This window comes from Mauremys reevesii, linkage group 2 (genome assembly GCF_016161935.1).
Source record: "Mauremys reevesii isolate NIE-2019 linkage group 2, ASM1616193v1, whole genome shotgun sequence".
Classification (NCBI taxonomy): Eukaryota; Metazoa; Chordata; order Testudines; family Geoemydidae; genus Mauremys; species Mauremys reevesii.
This window is the reverse complement of record NC_052624.1, coordinates 153891993-153907474: the sequence shown is the minus strand read 5'-3', so window position 1 is coordinate 153907474 and position 15482 is coordinate 153891993. Positions and strand designations below refer to the sequence as shown.

Below are 15482 nucleotides of genomic sequence, written 5' to 3'. Positions count from 1 at the left end.
AAAGCAGCAGAATTCTCCACTAGGGACCAAACAATTCTAATTCAACCATTTCCTAACTATTGATCTGCAATCCCATGACCCTTCTGTGCTTCCCCTTCCATCCTACTACTCCTATCATTCATTGTTATAAATGCAGATGACAGGTTATTGCATACTATGCTGCATTTTCTTTCCAGTTTGCCATTTCTAACAGCATTATTACTTTAAGCGTATGTTGCAGGTATATTCAGTGACCAGTACAGCAAAAGACAAGCAGTACTGATTTGAATTATGTCTAGAAAGGCCAGGTAATATGCAAGTTTCTGCCATTGTACCTCAATCTTGATTTCCTGCACCTAGTGTTCTCTTGTCCCAGACATCCTCCTCCTTTCAGCAACTCTACCGTCTACTCCCAGCCACACACACACACATTTCTAGTTCTGGGCCAAACACACACCTCTCTGACCATACTACTCCAGCTTTATCCACACCTCAGACCAATCCTAGACCCACAAGCTCTGCCTCCACATCTTTGCTTTAACACGAAGCACCCCTCGCTTTTCCAGCCCTAAGTTTTGCATGAGCAGATGCTTTCAGTTCTGCCAAATAGTGTGATGGGTTTTTGATATGCACAAATTTCCACTAGGAGCATAACATCTTCCATTCTCACTCACCTTAGTGACTTAGTCAGTATTTGAACCCAGCTTTCCAAACTGGAAAAAAACTAGAGAGTTAGAGCTATCAAAAATGTGAGTGACACAAGATGGTGTTTAAGAGGACACTATTACTGAGTAGCTCCAGTTGAAGATCTTGTGGCCATTTCATTGCAACCACATATTTTCAGGAGTTTCTTATTTACATCCTAATGACCTGATTCTCATTTACACAAAGGTCAATTTACACCACTGACAATGAAAAGGGGCTTTTGAGCCTGACTCCCAGTTGCACTAAGGCCTCTTTACATTGCCAGAGTGGTGTAAATTGACCTTTGCATAAATGAGAATCAGGCTCAAATTCTCAGCCTAGGGACATTTTTTTAACTCAAGGAATGAAAGTTTGCTCCCTTTCTGTTTTAATGCAGAGATTATTTAATATTTTGTTCTTTTATAGCATGTTTGATCCAGGGATTTCAATGTGCTTTGGCAACATGAATGATGTTTCACAATCTCTCTTTAATGTAGCTATGCACTGTTATTACTATATTCTATCTCTTCTAAGCACTTAGGACCTGCCTGATACAAAGCCCATTCAGTCTTCCACTGATTTCAGTAGTCTTTGGTCAGGCTCTTAAATACTACACTGATTTGTACTATAGAAAACCTGAAGATGGTGTAGAAGAGTTGACTCACCCCGGGCACACCACCTCATGCAAGGTATGACATGGGGCTCTTGTCCTCTCTAGCACCCTGCTGATTGTCACTCCAGTCCCACCGGGGTCCACCACTTCTCATAGTTCAGCCTTAGAATCATAGATTATTAGGGTTAGAAGGGACCTCAGGAGATCAGCTAGTCCAAGCCCCTGCTCAAAGCAGGACCAATCCCCAAATCCCTAAATGGCCCCCTCAAGGATTGAATTCACAACCCTGGGTTTAGCAGGCCAATGCTCAAGCTCACTTTAAAATCTCTTCCCTTCCAGGATAACCAAAGGGTCCAATATATTAGACTCAAGCCCACAGCTTTTCACCCCCTACCCAGGTCCCACAGACTGTTCTGGGACTCTGCAGGGGTGTTCTCTCTCTCTCTCTGTCTCTCAATGCCTCCCAGGCCTTTTCCCCTTTCTGCCCAGCTCCATACTCAATAATCCTTCTCTTGCCTGAACTAAGGATGTTTCTGCACTACCTTATCTGGTGGATCATTAGGGGAACCCTCATTACGACCCTCTCACCCCTGGAACAAGCAGCCAGGGTCTGTTCCATCAAACCCCCTTCCTGCTGCTTCCCTTGACTCCTCTTTACTTGGCTTTCCTTCTGCCCTTTCCCACAGCCCATCCCTGGGTTTACTATACATCTTCTCTCTAGGCCCTTCCTTCATTCTCTAACAAGAAGACAGACATTACAGAATTCTTCCCTGTCTCCTCTGGGTGTCCTCCCTTTATAAGCTTGTCCTCCTGCAGGGCTTCATCTTCAATTGGGCCTGGCCCACCTTCCAGGTGCCCTACTTGAGCTCTGTAGCCCCAGTTAGTCCTTTTGGGGCCAGTGTAGGGTATATACCCATCACAATTGTTAGAGATAAAATTCATTTAATCAACTGGTAAATTGAGGCACAGAGAGATTAAAGAGACTTATCAGGACTTGAATCCTGAAGTTCTGTCTGACAATCCCCTGCAATAACCAAGACAATGCTTGGTTAATAGATGTGTTTTAAGTCTGCAAACCAATATACAGACCAGTTTTTCCCCAGGTGAGTGGTCCCATTGACTATGTATGTGAAATGAGACTATTCTCATGAGTATGGGTATGTGGGATTTGGCTCATTACTGATATAATCATTTTAGGCATTTTTTCTTTTTTGCTTATTAAAAAATAGCTCGTTAGACTAATTTCCAAAGCCCATAAAGGCAATTAAAAGACTCCCATTGACTGCAGCGGGTGTCAAATCAGGCCTTTTATTTCTATAGCTGGATGAAAAGGATTGGTATTAAACGTGGTTACTGTGCACGCATGTGCTGTGATGGCTTTTCAGATTGCAATTTCATTGCAGATTGGAGCTCAGTTGTCAAAGAATACACTTTAAGTGCTCAGTGGGGCTCAGTTCAGCAACTATTTCCAGGATATGAGCATGACGAGGGGGAGATTTCCTCAAGTGCAACTGAAGAACCTACTATAGTGCCCTTGTAGATAACATGAGCAATCTGCACCATGTGCACTTTCTGTGATGAAACAATAAAATAATTTCTTTTACCATGCAGATGAGGCTCCTTAATGTTCACAGGCATATTGCTTTAATGAAATATACTTTAAAGAGTAAATATTGATTTCATTTCAGGGTCTTGGCAATTTGCAGCTGGAGAGTGGGGGATAAGCAATCTGTCAGATTCTTATGGGATGAGATGTACTATAATATAAAATTGATTTCACCCCCCAGGGTTTTGCACTTCAAATGTATTTGCAAGTTTCAAAATAGTCCCAGCAACTAATAATGACACCAATTTGTTTACAGAACCATTCCATCTCGCACCTGCCAAAAAAGTACGATTGCCATTGTATTGTTCAGAGGATAATAATTACCCAATTGAGCCATGTATCAAATTATACCTCTCAAGCTCCAACTTGTGGGACAAAGACACCAAGTTATGTGTGTGTGAGGGGGTGAGAGGTCCGCACGGGAAATGATGAATGCTCAGAGTTTAAAATGATATGGCATTTGCCTCTTAATGTTAAATCATCTGTGGCTGAGAACACCAAGCTTTGGATCATCTGCATGCTGATGCTGATGCGATCAAAACCCACATTATTTCGCTGTCTTCCTCAGCAACTTTGCATGCAAAATAAGGCATTGATCCTGCAAGGCCTCATATTGAGCTTTGCAAGAAGCACAGGCCTGTTGCATTCCAGCATAAGTGTGAGTGGAAACCAGAATTCTGCAAGAAACATTCATTCATCCTGATACTGAATGCAAGTTCTGTTTAGGATTGGGTTTTCAGGATTGTACTCCTTTCTTAGTGCAGTTTATTATCATCAACAGCAACATGAAACACTTCTGCATACAGAAAATAATGCATACGTATGGAAATATTCAATTTCAAGTAATAAAGCACACACACTAGTTGAATGTGAATGTTGAAAAGCGGTATAGTGCCATAGAAGTGAGACTGTGTTTTAGCCCTGCCTTGAGCAACTATAATTAGAACAGAAAGGAAATTGGGCGTGGGAATTTCTCAGGCAAGCAAATGTTTTCCCCCATCAAAAGATTAATATTTTATTCTTTGACACCTTATCAAAAAGCTTTAAAAAGTTAAATTGCTTAGACTATGCCGCCTGATCCATCACTCTTATGAAATTTGAAATAGAGTGTTAAAAAAAACATGTTTTTCATCCTCTCTTTGCTTTTGCTTCTCTTCCCTTCACTGCACTGGATGGTTCTCACAGCAGTGCTGAATATGATCTATAAACTTGTAAATGATAATCTATCATTAATCCACAAGCACAGCCCGACAGTTTTGGTTGTGCGATCCCAAGCAGATGATGATAGGGTAAAAAAGGCTGTTCACTGACAGGCAGTTTCTCATAGCAGCTTCATGTGAGGCTGAATAATTGGATTTCTTATTCATTTGGTGGCCAGATGCTGTAAGGTACTGAGCAATTCCTTTGAAGTGATGAGTACCCCTTGACTTCAATAGGAGCTGAGGGGCCTAAGCATCTTTCAGGAAGCACCGAGGCCCTTTCAAGATCAGGCTTCTGCTGCATAGACCTGAGTGTTTTCTTCCTTAGCCACTGCCATATCCTCAGCTGGAGTAAACTGGCATCATTCCATTGCCTTCATTGGCATGAGGACAATTTATGCTGGGGATGATCTGGTCCATCATAAATTAGAAGTAAAAGGAGAAAGGTAAAAATATCTGCTGGATACCATATTCACCACCATATTTAATGCTCCAATACGTCTGTTAGTCTATAAGGTGCCACAGGACTCTTTGCTGCTTTTACAGATCCAGACTAACACGGCTACCCCTCTGATACTTGACACCATAGTTAAGATTCCAAGGAAGCCAAATCCTCATCCAATATAAACTGGGGTAGCTTTTTTTACTTCCATGGAGCGACACCAATTTATACTACTTGGGGATCTGGCCCCTTGTTTTAAGACTACCATTAAAGGACAAATGTTCAGCCAAATCCTGAAGTCTTTACTCAGGTTTTACTCAGACAAACGCCACATTAAAGCACATTTATTCCATCTTACATGAATATTATCAATGCTCTCCTAATGAATGTAAAATGTGATTATATTAAAAACTGCTAGTTCCTGAGGAAAAGGCTCTAATCTGGTGTATTAGTTTATTTATAGATTTCTCTCCCCCCGCCCAAGGTATTGCATTAGCTAGCCTGTCCAATTCACTGCAATCTCTCTCTATAATATAATCAAATCCTTCTCTCTGTCAGATCCCAGCATGGATTTTCTTAAAAGAGTCTCAAGTTTTTCATAATAATGATATATATTTGCTGGAATATTTTTATGGCAGCATTCAGCATTCAATATCCTGATTTTTGTTTCTTTCAAACAAGAAGGTTGGAAAAATCAGTCATGTCTTTCTACGGTATCTCTCCTCTTAACACCGGTTTTCCCAATAATGCACAATCAAGATTAAAAGTAATGTATTTTCTTTTCTACTCTGTGTAACTGGCAGCATTTTCCAGCATTATCTCCAGGTCTTCTCTGCAAAGAGTGAGACACTATGATGCTCTTTGCTCAAAAGTAACGATACTTGTGTGTTAAACTCTGAGACAAGAAGCTCTCCATATTTAGAAACAGTAGTCTTCATCTCAAAAAATCCTCAACCAGATATTGACATAAAGTGGAAAAGAATTAGTTGCTAAAAAAAAGTGAAATATTTTAAAGATTGTTTTTGCTGGCTCATTCTAACCTCCATATCACCTTCATAAAAATGTAGCATTCGTTTTATCTACACATACTTTATTATGGACCTGAAGCGAATGTTACCAGAACAGTGATTTTTGAAAATGAAAAAAACTATCTTTCTGTAAAGTGATTACATAAAGATTTGTCCGAAAGTGTGTGTGTGCATCTCTTTTTGTCATAAATACTCTGATTTTTTTAAAAGGTAATCAAGATATACTATGATAATTATTGTATTGTATACAACTTTACATTGCTTGAATTTAAGTATTCAATAAATAAGTCAAATTGTATTACACTTGATTATACAGTAACAATGTGTTTTGCATACTATTTTGAATAATCTGTGCATAAACATATTTAATGCAAATTGATTTTATTGCAAGAGTAAATATGGCTCTTCTTTTAATTGTCTTTCAGCACAATCATCTTGTTTTCAGAGCATTAAAAGAATAATAAAAGTCCCAGGCACCTGTGTTAACCATATGTTTTCTTTTACAGTAAGTTCTCCCTGTGAGTAATACAACATGAACATATTCTGTTTTTCTACAGTTCTTTAATCAAAGGGGAAAATAACAATAAACCAGATCATAACACATCTTTTAACCTGAAAATTAATAAATTGCAATATCTTTCTTAATAGCATTTTTGTCTTGACTTCCTGCTGAGTCTAGAGAGTTCTTCCCCCCACCCCTACCCCAGAAAAACTATTAGCAAAATTAATAGAATGCATTTAGAATCCTTCATTGCTTCTATTACACTAAAATCTTCTCCCTATACCAGTCCTATACAACTCCAAATAGGTTAAACTGTGGATCTGTTTGCAAAAGCAATTCAGCAGATACCTTGGATAATTCTGATTTCCTTTCTCCACTGACTGCAGTGCTGCAGTCCTATGACAACATCATATTAATGAGTGAACTGTGGTACAGTGTTCCATGTGGTTTGAAAGTTTAACCCTGTCCCTCAGACTTTTCTAGCTGTACACAGTGAAGAAATGCTGCAGCATTTTAAATGTCATTTCATACACAGGGCTAAAAATAAGAAGGTAATTAGTAAACATAGTTTTGTTTTTCAAATGTTACAGATTTTGGAGTAGAAACAGGAATACATTTTAAGTGCCTACAATAAGGAAGGAATGCAGGAACCATGGATCGTTTTTATTCTAGCATCAGCAATGATTTATCCCTGTAATTAACTATTTAATTGCCTGTGTACCTGTGATACATCCAAGAATGCAAAGTCCACTGGACGCTAGCTAGTCACCACAACGTACTCATAACAAATTACATTGTACCACCAAAAGAGAAGTTTTAACAAGTCTTCAAAGAGAAAATGCACCAGGCATTATTTTTTTAAATAGCTAGAGATAGATTGATCTTTGGGAAAAAGCAAAGCCAAGAGCCATAAAATGAGTAATAAAAGACTTTAGATCCAAGGGGATTTTGAAAAATCCTGTTTACCTGTACCAATTACAATGTGGGTGCTCTATCCCTGCAGTGGTTACACGCTAGAATGCAATCAACTTCCTTCTGCAGAATTTCACGTTTCTGATTTTATTATTTATCCCTAAAACTCGAAAGCCACTTCTGGGGCTTTCAATGATCACAAAGCAGCAATCCCATTTTCCTATTAATCCACCCAACCTCTCTTCTTTTTTCCAAGGCATTGTTGACCTTCAAATGTCAGACCTTTGTTGGGGGAAAGGGATTGTTTCTTTTATCCCATCTTCTCCCTGCCTTCCTGCTCCCCGTGATTCATCTTAATAGGAATGTCTCGGTCTAAGAATTTTACAGCTGTATGTGAAAGGAAATGACTTCAGGGGGGAACGTCTATTCACTCTCTGATCCTTCCTGCTACTCTGCATTGCAGAGAGAGCCCAGGCTTGACACTCTCACGCTGCTCATTTAGAACAAATAGCATACTAGCTAGGCTTTATTATAGTTGCGTGTGGGGGGGAAATCACAGCACCGGACAAACCACCCGGAGACGTGTTTTCATTCTGCATAGATTTACCCTTCCATCGCTTTTCTAGTTGCCTGTGCCGCTGGCCGTGGTGCTGAAACCGCCATGGCTATCCCTCCTACACAGACACACACACCTTACCTGCCTCCCCAGTGTATTCAGTGGGGTCTCCCTCAAATCTAATGCAGAATGTCTGCCGCCCCCCCCCTCCTTGGAGAAACTCAGCACCCCCACCCACCTCCTTCGGCTTGTCGCTGTTCTTTTGCTGGGAGTGAACTGACCCTGCTCCATTGTGCTTTGCTCCCTGCAGTCGGTGGAAGCGAGCAGGGAGGGGAAGGAAGGAGAGGGGAAGGATGGGAGGGGGAGGATGGGAAAGAGAAAAAGGAAGAGTGGTAGGGATGGAGGAGATGAGGAAGGAGAGAAGAAGGGGAAAGCTAGGGGAGAGGAAAGGAGAGGAGGGAAAGAAAGAAAGAAGCAGACGGGAGGAGATAAAGAGAGGGGAAAGAGGAGAGAAAAAAGGAGGGCGCCTGGAAAAGGGGGGAGAACTGGCTGGGAAGGTGGGAGGAGCCAGCTGCCGGGGGGGGAGGGCCCTGGGGCTCGCTGCGGTGCCTTTAGCTGCCACGTGTTGCCTCCCCGGCCCGCCCCATCGGAGCATGTGGCTGGAGCCGCGCGGCCGGCCCGGCTCCGGTATATAAGGGGCGGGCAGCGGCAGGAGCCGCGCTGTGAAAGCCGCACACATCCCAAAGTCTTCCAAGATGAGCTACACCCTGGACACGCTCGGCAACCCCTCCTACCGGAGGGTGACCGAGAGCCGGGCCATCTACAGCCGGGCCAGCGCCTCCCCTTCCAGCGGCTTCAGGTCGCAGTCCTGGTCCCGGGGCTCGCCCAGCACCGTCTCCTCCCCGTACAAGCGCAGCGCCCTGGGCGCGCCGCGGGTGTCCTATGGCTCCACCGTGCTGAGCTCCTCCGAGAGCCTGGACCTCAGCCAGTCCTCCCTGCTCAACGGGGCCGGGGACTTCAAGCTGAGCCGCTCCAGCGAGAAGGAGCAGCTGCAGGGGCTGAACGACCGCTTCGCCGGCTACATCGAGAAGGTGCACTGCCTGGAGCAGCAGAACAGGGAGATCGAGGCGGAGATCGCCGCCCTGCGCCAGAAGCAAGCCGGGCGCTCGCAGCTGGGCGACGCCTACGAGCAGGAGCTGCGCGAGCTGCGCTGCGCCCTGGAGCAGGTGAACCACGAGAAGGCGCAGCTCCAGCTGGACTCGGAGCACGTGGAGGAGGACATCCAGCGCATCAAGGAGCGCTTCGAGGAGGAGGCCCGGCTGCGCGATGAGACCGAAGCCACCATCCGCGCCCTGCGCAAGGACATGGAGGAGGCCTCCATGGTCAAGGTGGAGCTGGACAAGAAGGTGCAGTCGCTGCAGGACGAGGTGGCTTTCCTGCGGGGCAACCACGAGGAAGAGGTGGCCGAGCTCCTAGCCCAGATCCAGGCGTCCCAGATCACGGTGGAGAGGAAGGACTACATGAAGACCGACATCACCTCCGCCCTTAAGGAGATCCGCAGCCAGCTGGAGTGCCACTCCGACCAGAACATGCACCAAGCCGAGGAGTGGTTCAAGTGTCGCTACGCCAAGCTCACCGAGGCGGCGGAGCACAACAAAGAGGCCATCCGCACGGCCAAGGAGGAGATCGCCGAGTACAGGAGGCAGCTGCAGTCCAAGAGCGTGGAGCTGGAGTCGGTGAGGGGCACCAAGGAGTCGTTGGAGAGGCAGCTGAACGACATCGAGGAGCGCCACAACAACGATCTCACGACCTACCAGGTAAGCGACCCACACCGAGCAGGTGAAAAGCACAGCGGGGCGTCATGCGGGCTGGCCCGCGCGATGCAAAATGCAACCAGAAAATCAAAAAGACGAGTTGCCTCTGCCAATGTAAAATTAACTCGTGCGCTGCAGAGCAACCGTGTGCAGAGCAGGAGCGCAGACTGAATGAGTTATCGCTGACATGCAAACGTGGCTTGTGCAAAACAAACCAAAAGTACATGAAAAGGTGCAAAAAATAAGTAAAGAAAAAAAAACACGCTATGCAAAATTGGCTTGCGTAGTGCAAAAAGACCAGCTGTGCAATGCAGTCCGGACGTCTAATAGCGGTGTTCAATGCTTGTCTGCGGACGTTCACGCCCTTTGCAGTCTGCTCTTCCCTCTGATAGTAAAACATTTACTCCACAGTGCCTCTTTACAAAGAGCATTTTTAATATTCCTGCTTAGATTTTTAACTATTCTTTTAGAAAACACTCTCCATTCCCCACCTCCATGTACTATGCAAACTTTTAACGGTAAGGATATAGTAAATGACCTTCTATCAGAGATGTTTAACACTTTGCAAATATATAGTCTACATTTTGCTGTTGCTTAGTCATAAAATAGACAGAGACAGGAACTTAAGGCAACAGAAATAAGTGCACTAGCCGCCCGCCAGAGGCATTGCACAGACGCGACGCTGAGCCGGGACAGAGGCGAGTTACTGTCTCAAGCTGGAGATTTTAAAACGATGTTTCGAAATGTTTTAACACAGCTTTTAACTCTTGACAGTAGTTTACGGATAGCTAATAAATATCTTAAAATATATGGGGAAAGTTAAAAGGTCAAACCCACAGTCCTCGCTGAGGTAATGCTCCATCGTAAAGAGTTTTGCCTGATTAAGGACTGCAGACTCAGGACCCAAAAGCTTTATTGTAAAGAACAATTATTTGCAAAACAATAGGCCTGATTCAGATGCCCAGTGAAGGCAGTGAGACCAGGATCAGACTCCTTTTGTGCTCTTATCCCTTTCTTATTTTAGCCCTGGATTTTAAGATGGGCTTTTAAAAGGCTTCCTTACAAAAGTTTTTCAGTGCTGCTATTAAGCTAGAATATAGAGGTTAAGACTATTATCTGAGCAGGAATGCTTTTTGGATGCAAGTCCAATGATGTTATGGGGATTTTATGTATCTGTTGCAGGACACGATTCATCAGTTGGAAAATGAGCTGAGGGGTACAAAATGGGAAATGGCACGTCATTTGAGGGAATACCAGGATCTCCTCAATGTCAAGATGGCGCTGGATATTGAAATTGCTGCATACAGGTACCATAGGAATGCTGTGGATGTGTCTGGAATACTAATTGCACTGCAGATGCTGCTGGTTCCAACCAACCTCTTCCCAAACAGCTTGTATCATTGGCAAGCATTTTCCCCTATAAGCATCAAACAAATGCAAGAATAGACACTCGACCAAATTATTAGCACTCTTTCAAATCTGTGCAAATTCAAGACCTTTTCACATTAAGAAATCTTTTTTGAGTTAATAACTGACCCGGCTTTGTGAAAGTCAATGGCAAAACTCCCATAGACTTCACCGGGAATGGAATAGGACCATTAAACTGCAGTACAATGGTTCCATAATGCAGCATTCTGTTTTTATTATATTTACAAAAGTATGATGCAGATGACAGTTTTTAATCTGTAATTATTTTCTTTTACTTCACTTTGCACATGTCAAGCAAGCAGAGTGGGTAGTTTTAATGTGCTCTTGTTATTTTAGAACATGGCTGTACTTGGGTATCAGATGAGCTCTGTTAATCTGCACATTGCAAAACACTTTAACTTTTCTTTCTTAACTTTTCTTCAGAATCCTCCATGAAGTAATCCTGGAACAGGGATGTAGCTGCTATTGCCATCATCTGGCAGGATGTTTTTTTAGCTTCTTTTGCATTGCTTTTGTAACTGTTTATTTGCCACTTTTATTTTTGAAACCAGGTAGCTTACTAAATAAATAAATAGACTGCAATCACAGCTTTAAAATAAAAACATGAAAGTGCTGATTTTCTGGGTCAGAGGATTAGATGGGGAAAATGCATTTCTGAATATAAATAACATCAAAACAGACTATTGGAGAGCAAACATTTTTAGAAGCCTGCCGTGTGCTGGGGATATCAAATATACAGAGAATGGACATCTTGTTTTATTTTATTGCCCAGGTTAACATGGTTTATTCTGGTGAACATATTATGGCTGAGAGTTTCAAATCATAAGGAATTTGGATGCCCAAATTAATGAGAAATAGGGATTCAAATGCCTTAATTGGCTTTAACAATCTAAGCTAGAATATTTCTGTTTTAAACATATAGGGCCCAATCCTCAGAAAGGCTAGATCAGCATGGCTTTATTGAAGTGAAAGGCTATGCTCAGAACTGTGCTGATTTACACCAGACTGAGAATGTGGCCGATGCATTTTTGTTATAGTTTTACAAGACAAAAAACTTTGTGATGGAGTATGACAATCACAAGATTTAAACCAAGCTAAGAAAAACTGTGTGCTGTACGCAGGACTGAGATATTACCGTAGTGAGCATAAGGTGCCTGGTCCCAGCCTATTGAAGTCCCACTGAACATGAACAAGCGATATTTTCATCATCCTGAGCATATTCCACATGCTTGAAACACCTTTCTAATTCTCTGAGACACTGCAGACACAAGTCAGACATTTTACATGCTAACTTCCCCTCCTCCTCTTTATTTCCCTAGGAAACTACTGGAGGGTGAAGAGACAAGATTCAGTGCCTTCTCGGGAAGCATTACTGGTCCCACATTTACACACAGGCAACCCACGGTCACAATATCAACTAGTAAAATACAAAAATCAAAAGCTGAGCCGCCAAAGCTAAAGGTCCAGCACAAATTTGTAGAAGAAATCATTGAAGAGACAAAGGTGGAGGATGAAAAATCTGAAATGGATGATGCCCTGGTAGCTATTGCAGAGGAATTGGCAACCGGTGCCAGGCAGGAAGAACAGAAGAAGGAAGAAGCAGAAGGGGAAGAAGCAGCAGCAGTGGAAGAGGAAATTGTAGCTGAAAAGAAAGCTCCAGTGAAAGCAGCTGCACCCAAAGCTGAAGAAGAAGAGGAAGAAGAAGAGGAGAAGGGAGAAGAAGAGGAGGAGGAGGAGGCTGCAAAATCTGATGAAGCAGAAGAAGGAGGTTCTGAAAAAGAAGAAGCAGAGGAAAAGAGTGAGAAGGAAGAGGGTGAGGAGGCTGAGCAGGAAGAAGAAGAAGGAGTCGAGGCTGAAGCTGAGGGAGAAGAAGCTGAGGCTGAGACTAAGAAAGAAAAGGAACCTGAAGGGAAGAGCAAGAAAGAGGCTGAAGAGGCTGCAGTGGGAGAGAAGGTGGAAAAAGCGAAAGCATCTTTAGCAAAATCTCCACCTAAATCTCCTGCAGCAGAAGAGGCTGAGGAAGAACAGAAGGAATCAGGAGAAGAAGCTGAAGAAGGAGAAAGTGAAGAACAGAAAGTGGAGAAGGAGGGTAAAGAGGAGGAAAAAAAGGAGGAGAAGCCAGGATCCCCAGTGAAAGAAGGAAAGGCTGTGGTGGAAGAGACCATCTCAGTCACAAAGGTAACAAAAGTCAGCGTAGAGAAAGAGTCCAAAGCGAAGGAAGGGAGCAGTGAAGGAGAGGAAAGTGAGCAGGCCTCCAAGGGGTCCATGAAAGAAGACATTGCAGTGAATGGGGAGGTGGATGAGAAGGAGGAGGAGAAATCCAAAGAAAAAGAAATTGAGGAGGAAGACAAGGGTGTGGTCACCAATGGCCTGGATGTGAGCCCATCTGAAGAGAAGAAAGGGAAGAGCGAAGAGAAAGTTGTGGTAACCAAAAAGGCGGAGAAAACCACTAGCGACAGTGGGGACAGTACAACCAAATACATCACCAAGTCTGTGACAGTCACCCAAAAGGTAGAGGAGCACGAGGAAAGTTTTGAAGAGAAAATGATGTCCACCAAGAAGGTTGAGAAAGTCACTTCTCATGCTGTAATAAAACAAGTAAAAGACAGTGACTAATAAATAGTAATTAAAAAAATAAAAAAAGAGCTTGGGTTGGTGAAAAAGGTGAAGCCATATGACAGCTGCAAAATGCATGTGAGTGACAGCTTAAAGCAAAACAGGTTCTCTCATGGAGTCTCCAGACACACTGTATTTTACTTTTTTGTGTGTGTGCGCAATACTGGGGGGAAATGCATGCAAGCTCAAGATGTTCTCCCTCCACAGAAATTGGGGAATTAAATAAATAAATAAATGCATGAGGAAAGGAAGCTTTTGAATTCCCTAAACTGTTGGAGGAACACATCTGAGGAACGTCTTAAGAGGTATTATGCAAAGAACTAACTGAGCCAAGAACATACACAAAACAAAACAATCATGAAAAAAAACAAACCAGAATTCTCCTAGCCTTAAAAAAAGCTACTTATGAATAATTATGTTTACCTCACTGGTGCAATTAAGATGGACTTTTGTTCATGGGAGAACCTAGTTGACATTCACAGTATGCAACCTTTTGTTGTTTGATGTAGAACCGTCACAGCAGTACTTGCTCAATAAAGGTCATATTGGAAACATGCTTTGCTCTGTGGTGTTTCTCTCAAGAGTAGAATTTCTCCCCAGGCTTTTTTTTTTTTAATATAAATGATTCAGCATTAATAGTAAATTAGCTTCAGTTTACAAACTGCTTGGGCTTTTTGCAAACTTCTTTGCATTTTCCAACCACTGGGAGCTTCTTTAAACAAATATTTAACAATCTGATCCAATGTCCATTGGAGCCAATGGGAGTATTACCATCGAATTCAGTGGGTGTTGGATTGGAACTCACGTTTGTAAAAAAAAAAAAAAAGTCCAGATTCACAGCCCTACAAAGTGAAGGTCTCAGTTTGGTTCACATCCTGCAAGCCTTACTTGTGTGAGTCGTCCCGGTCACCCTCACAGAACTATTTGGGTGAGTAGGGTGGACAGTATATGATGTTTTAAAGCATGGATAGGAGTCATTTAAGCTTCCTCTGTACACACTCTACCCCAATCTGTAGGGGCCACCTAAGGGGTGGAAGAGAGTCTCTAGGGCCCATACAGTCCTTGGCCTCTTTGTTGAGACTGCCGCCAAGTGAGTCAGTAGGGGTTGTGATGGGGTTTGGATACAGGTGTTTGTCCATTAGTAAGTGGGCTGAGAACCATCAATATATTTCACAAAGGTCTCCAAATACCCTTCAAAAGGCATTGACTGCTGATGGCTATGGCTCTAGCTATGATTCAGCCCAGCAACTTAGAGGTGGATACCTCCTTGACCAGATCCCTAAAATCATCTGCTCCTTGACTCATATTTGAGACTCTTCCTTGTCAATGCAAAACACCATTACACAGTTCAAAAGTTAACAGTAATTATACTCTTTCAGGAACAGAAAACTGCCTTAGAGGCAATGTTGACATTAAATATAATTATTTTAAATAGCTATTTATTTTAAAAAAATATATTAATGAGATTATTCCAGACACACAACTCCAATTAGTGATTGACTCATAGATGCTGTAATCTGAACATATAGAAAACTGAAATGAAAGCATCAATTTCATCCCACTGAAATGAGAACAAAGGATGGGATTTTCAAAAGCCCTCAGCACTGGCCTAATTCTGCTTCCATTAAAGCCAAGCGTTAACCTCCATAGGAGAAAAATTAGAAGCAATGGCCCGCTGAATTCCAACCTATATAGAAAATAAAAGTTTTAATACACAATAAAACAAGAAGAAGATAAAAGCAAAAGAACAATATAAATGGGTCTTGATTCTCCATTGCGTTCCATCTTGTGTGACCAATGAGACTTGTGTAAAATTAATGGGAAACACGTCCACTCTGATTTTACACCTATTTTTCAGACATGTAAATTGTTATTTGTATAACTGTAGCACCTAATTGCCTGCACAAGGCACAAGACAGTGGGAAATTGGGTCCATGATTTATTAAAAGCTTAATCAAAAGAGATCTAAAAAAAAAACCACAAATAAAAAAATGCTCAGCTGGTGTAAATCATCATAGCGCCATTGAAGTCAGTGGAGCACCTTGAATTTACTCCAGCTGAGGAGCTGACTGAATATGTCCTGTTACAAGATAAATCATATAT

At 42.6% G+C, this 15482-nt stretch overlaps 1 protein-coding gene and 1 long non-coding RNA gene across 3 annotated transcripts in view; both read left to right on the top strand.

The window, feature by feature from the left end:
- Positions 1-2810, top strand: part of LOC120396712 — a 55008-nt gene extending 52198 nt beyond the window's left edge. For both annotated transcript variants that reach the window (XR_005593311.1, XR_005593307.1), the window contains 3 exons: positions 221-287; positions 1295-1352; positions 2680-2810. This is a non-coding gene — a long non-coding RNA (uncharacterized LOC120396712). The remainder of the gene's footprint in view (positions 1-220; positions 288-1294; positions 1353-2679) is intronic.
- Positions 2811-8214: 5404 nt separating this feature from the next.
- On the top strand, positions 8215-14000 carry NEFM (neurofilament medium). The gene is made up of 3 exons (XM_039527887.1): positions 8215-9338; positions 10518-10642; positions 12083-14000. The coding sequence occupies exons 1-3, from the start codon at positions 8277-8279 to the stop codon at positions 13377-13379; spliced, it is 2484 nt and encodes an 827-aa protein (XP_039383821.1). The 5' UTR covers positions 8215-8276; the 3' UTR covers positions 13380-14000.
- The last annotated feature ends 1482 nt before the right edge of the window (positions 14001-15482 follow it).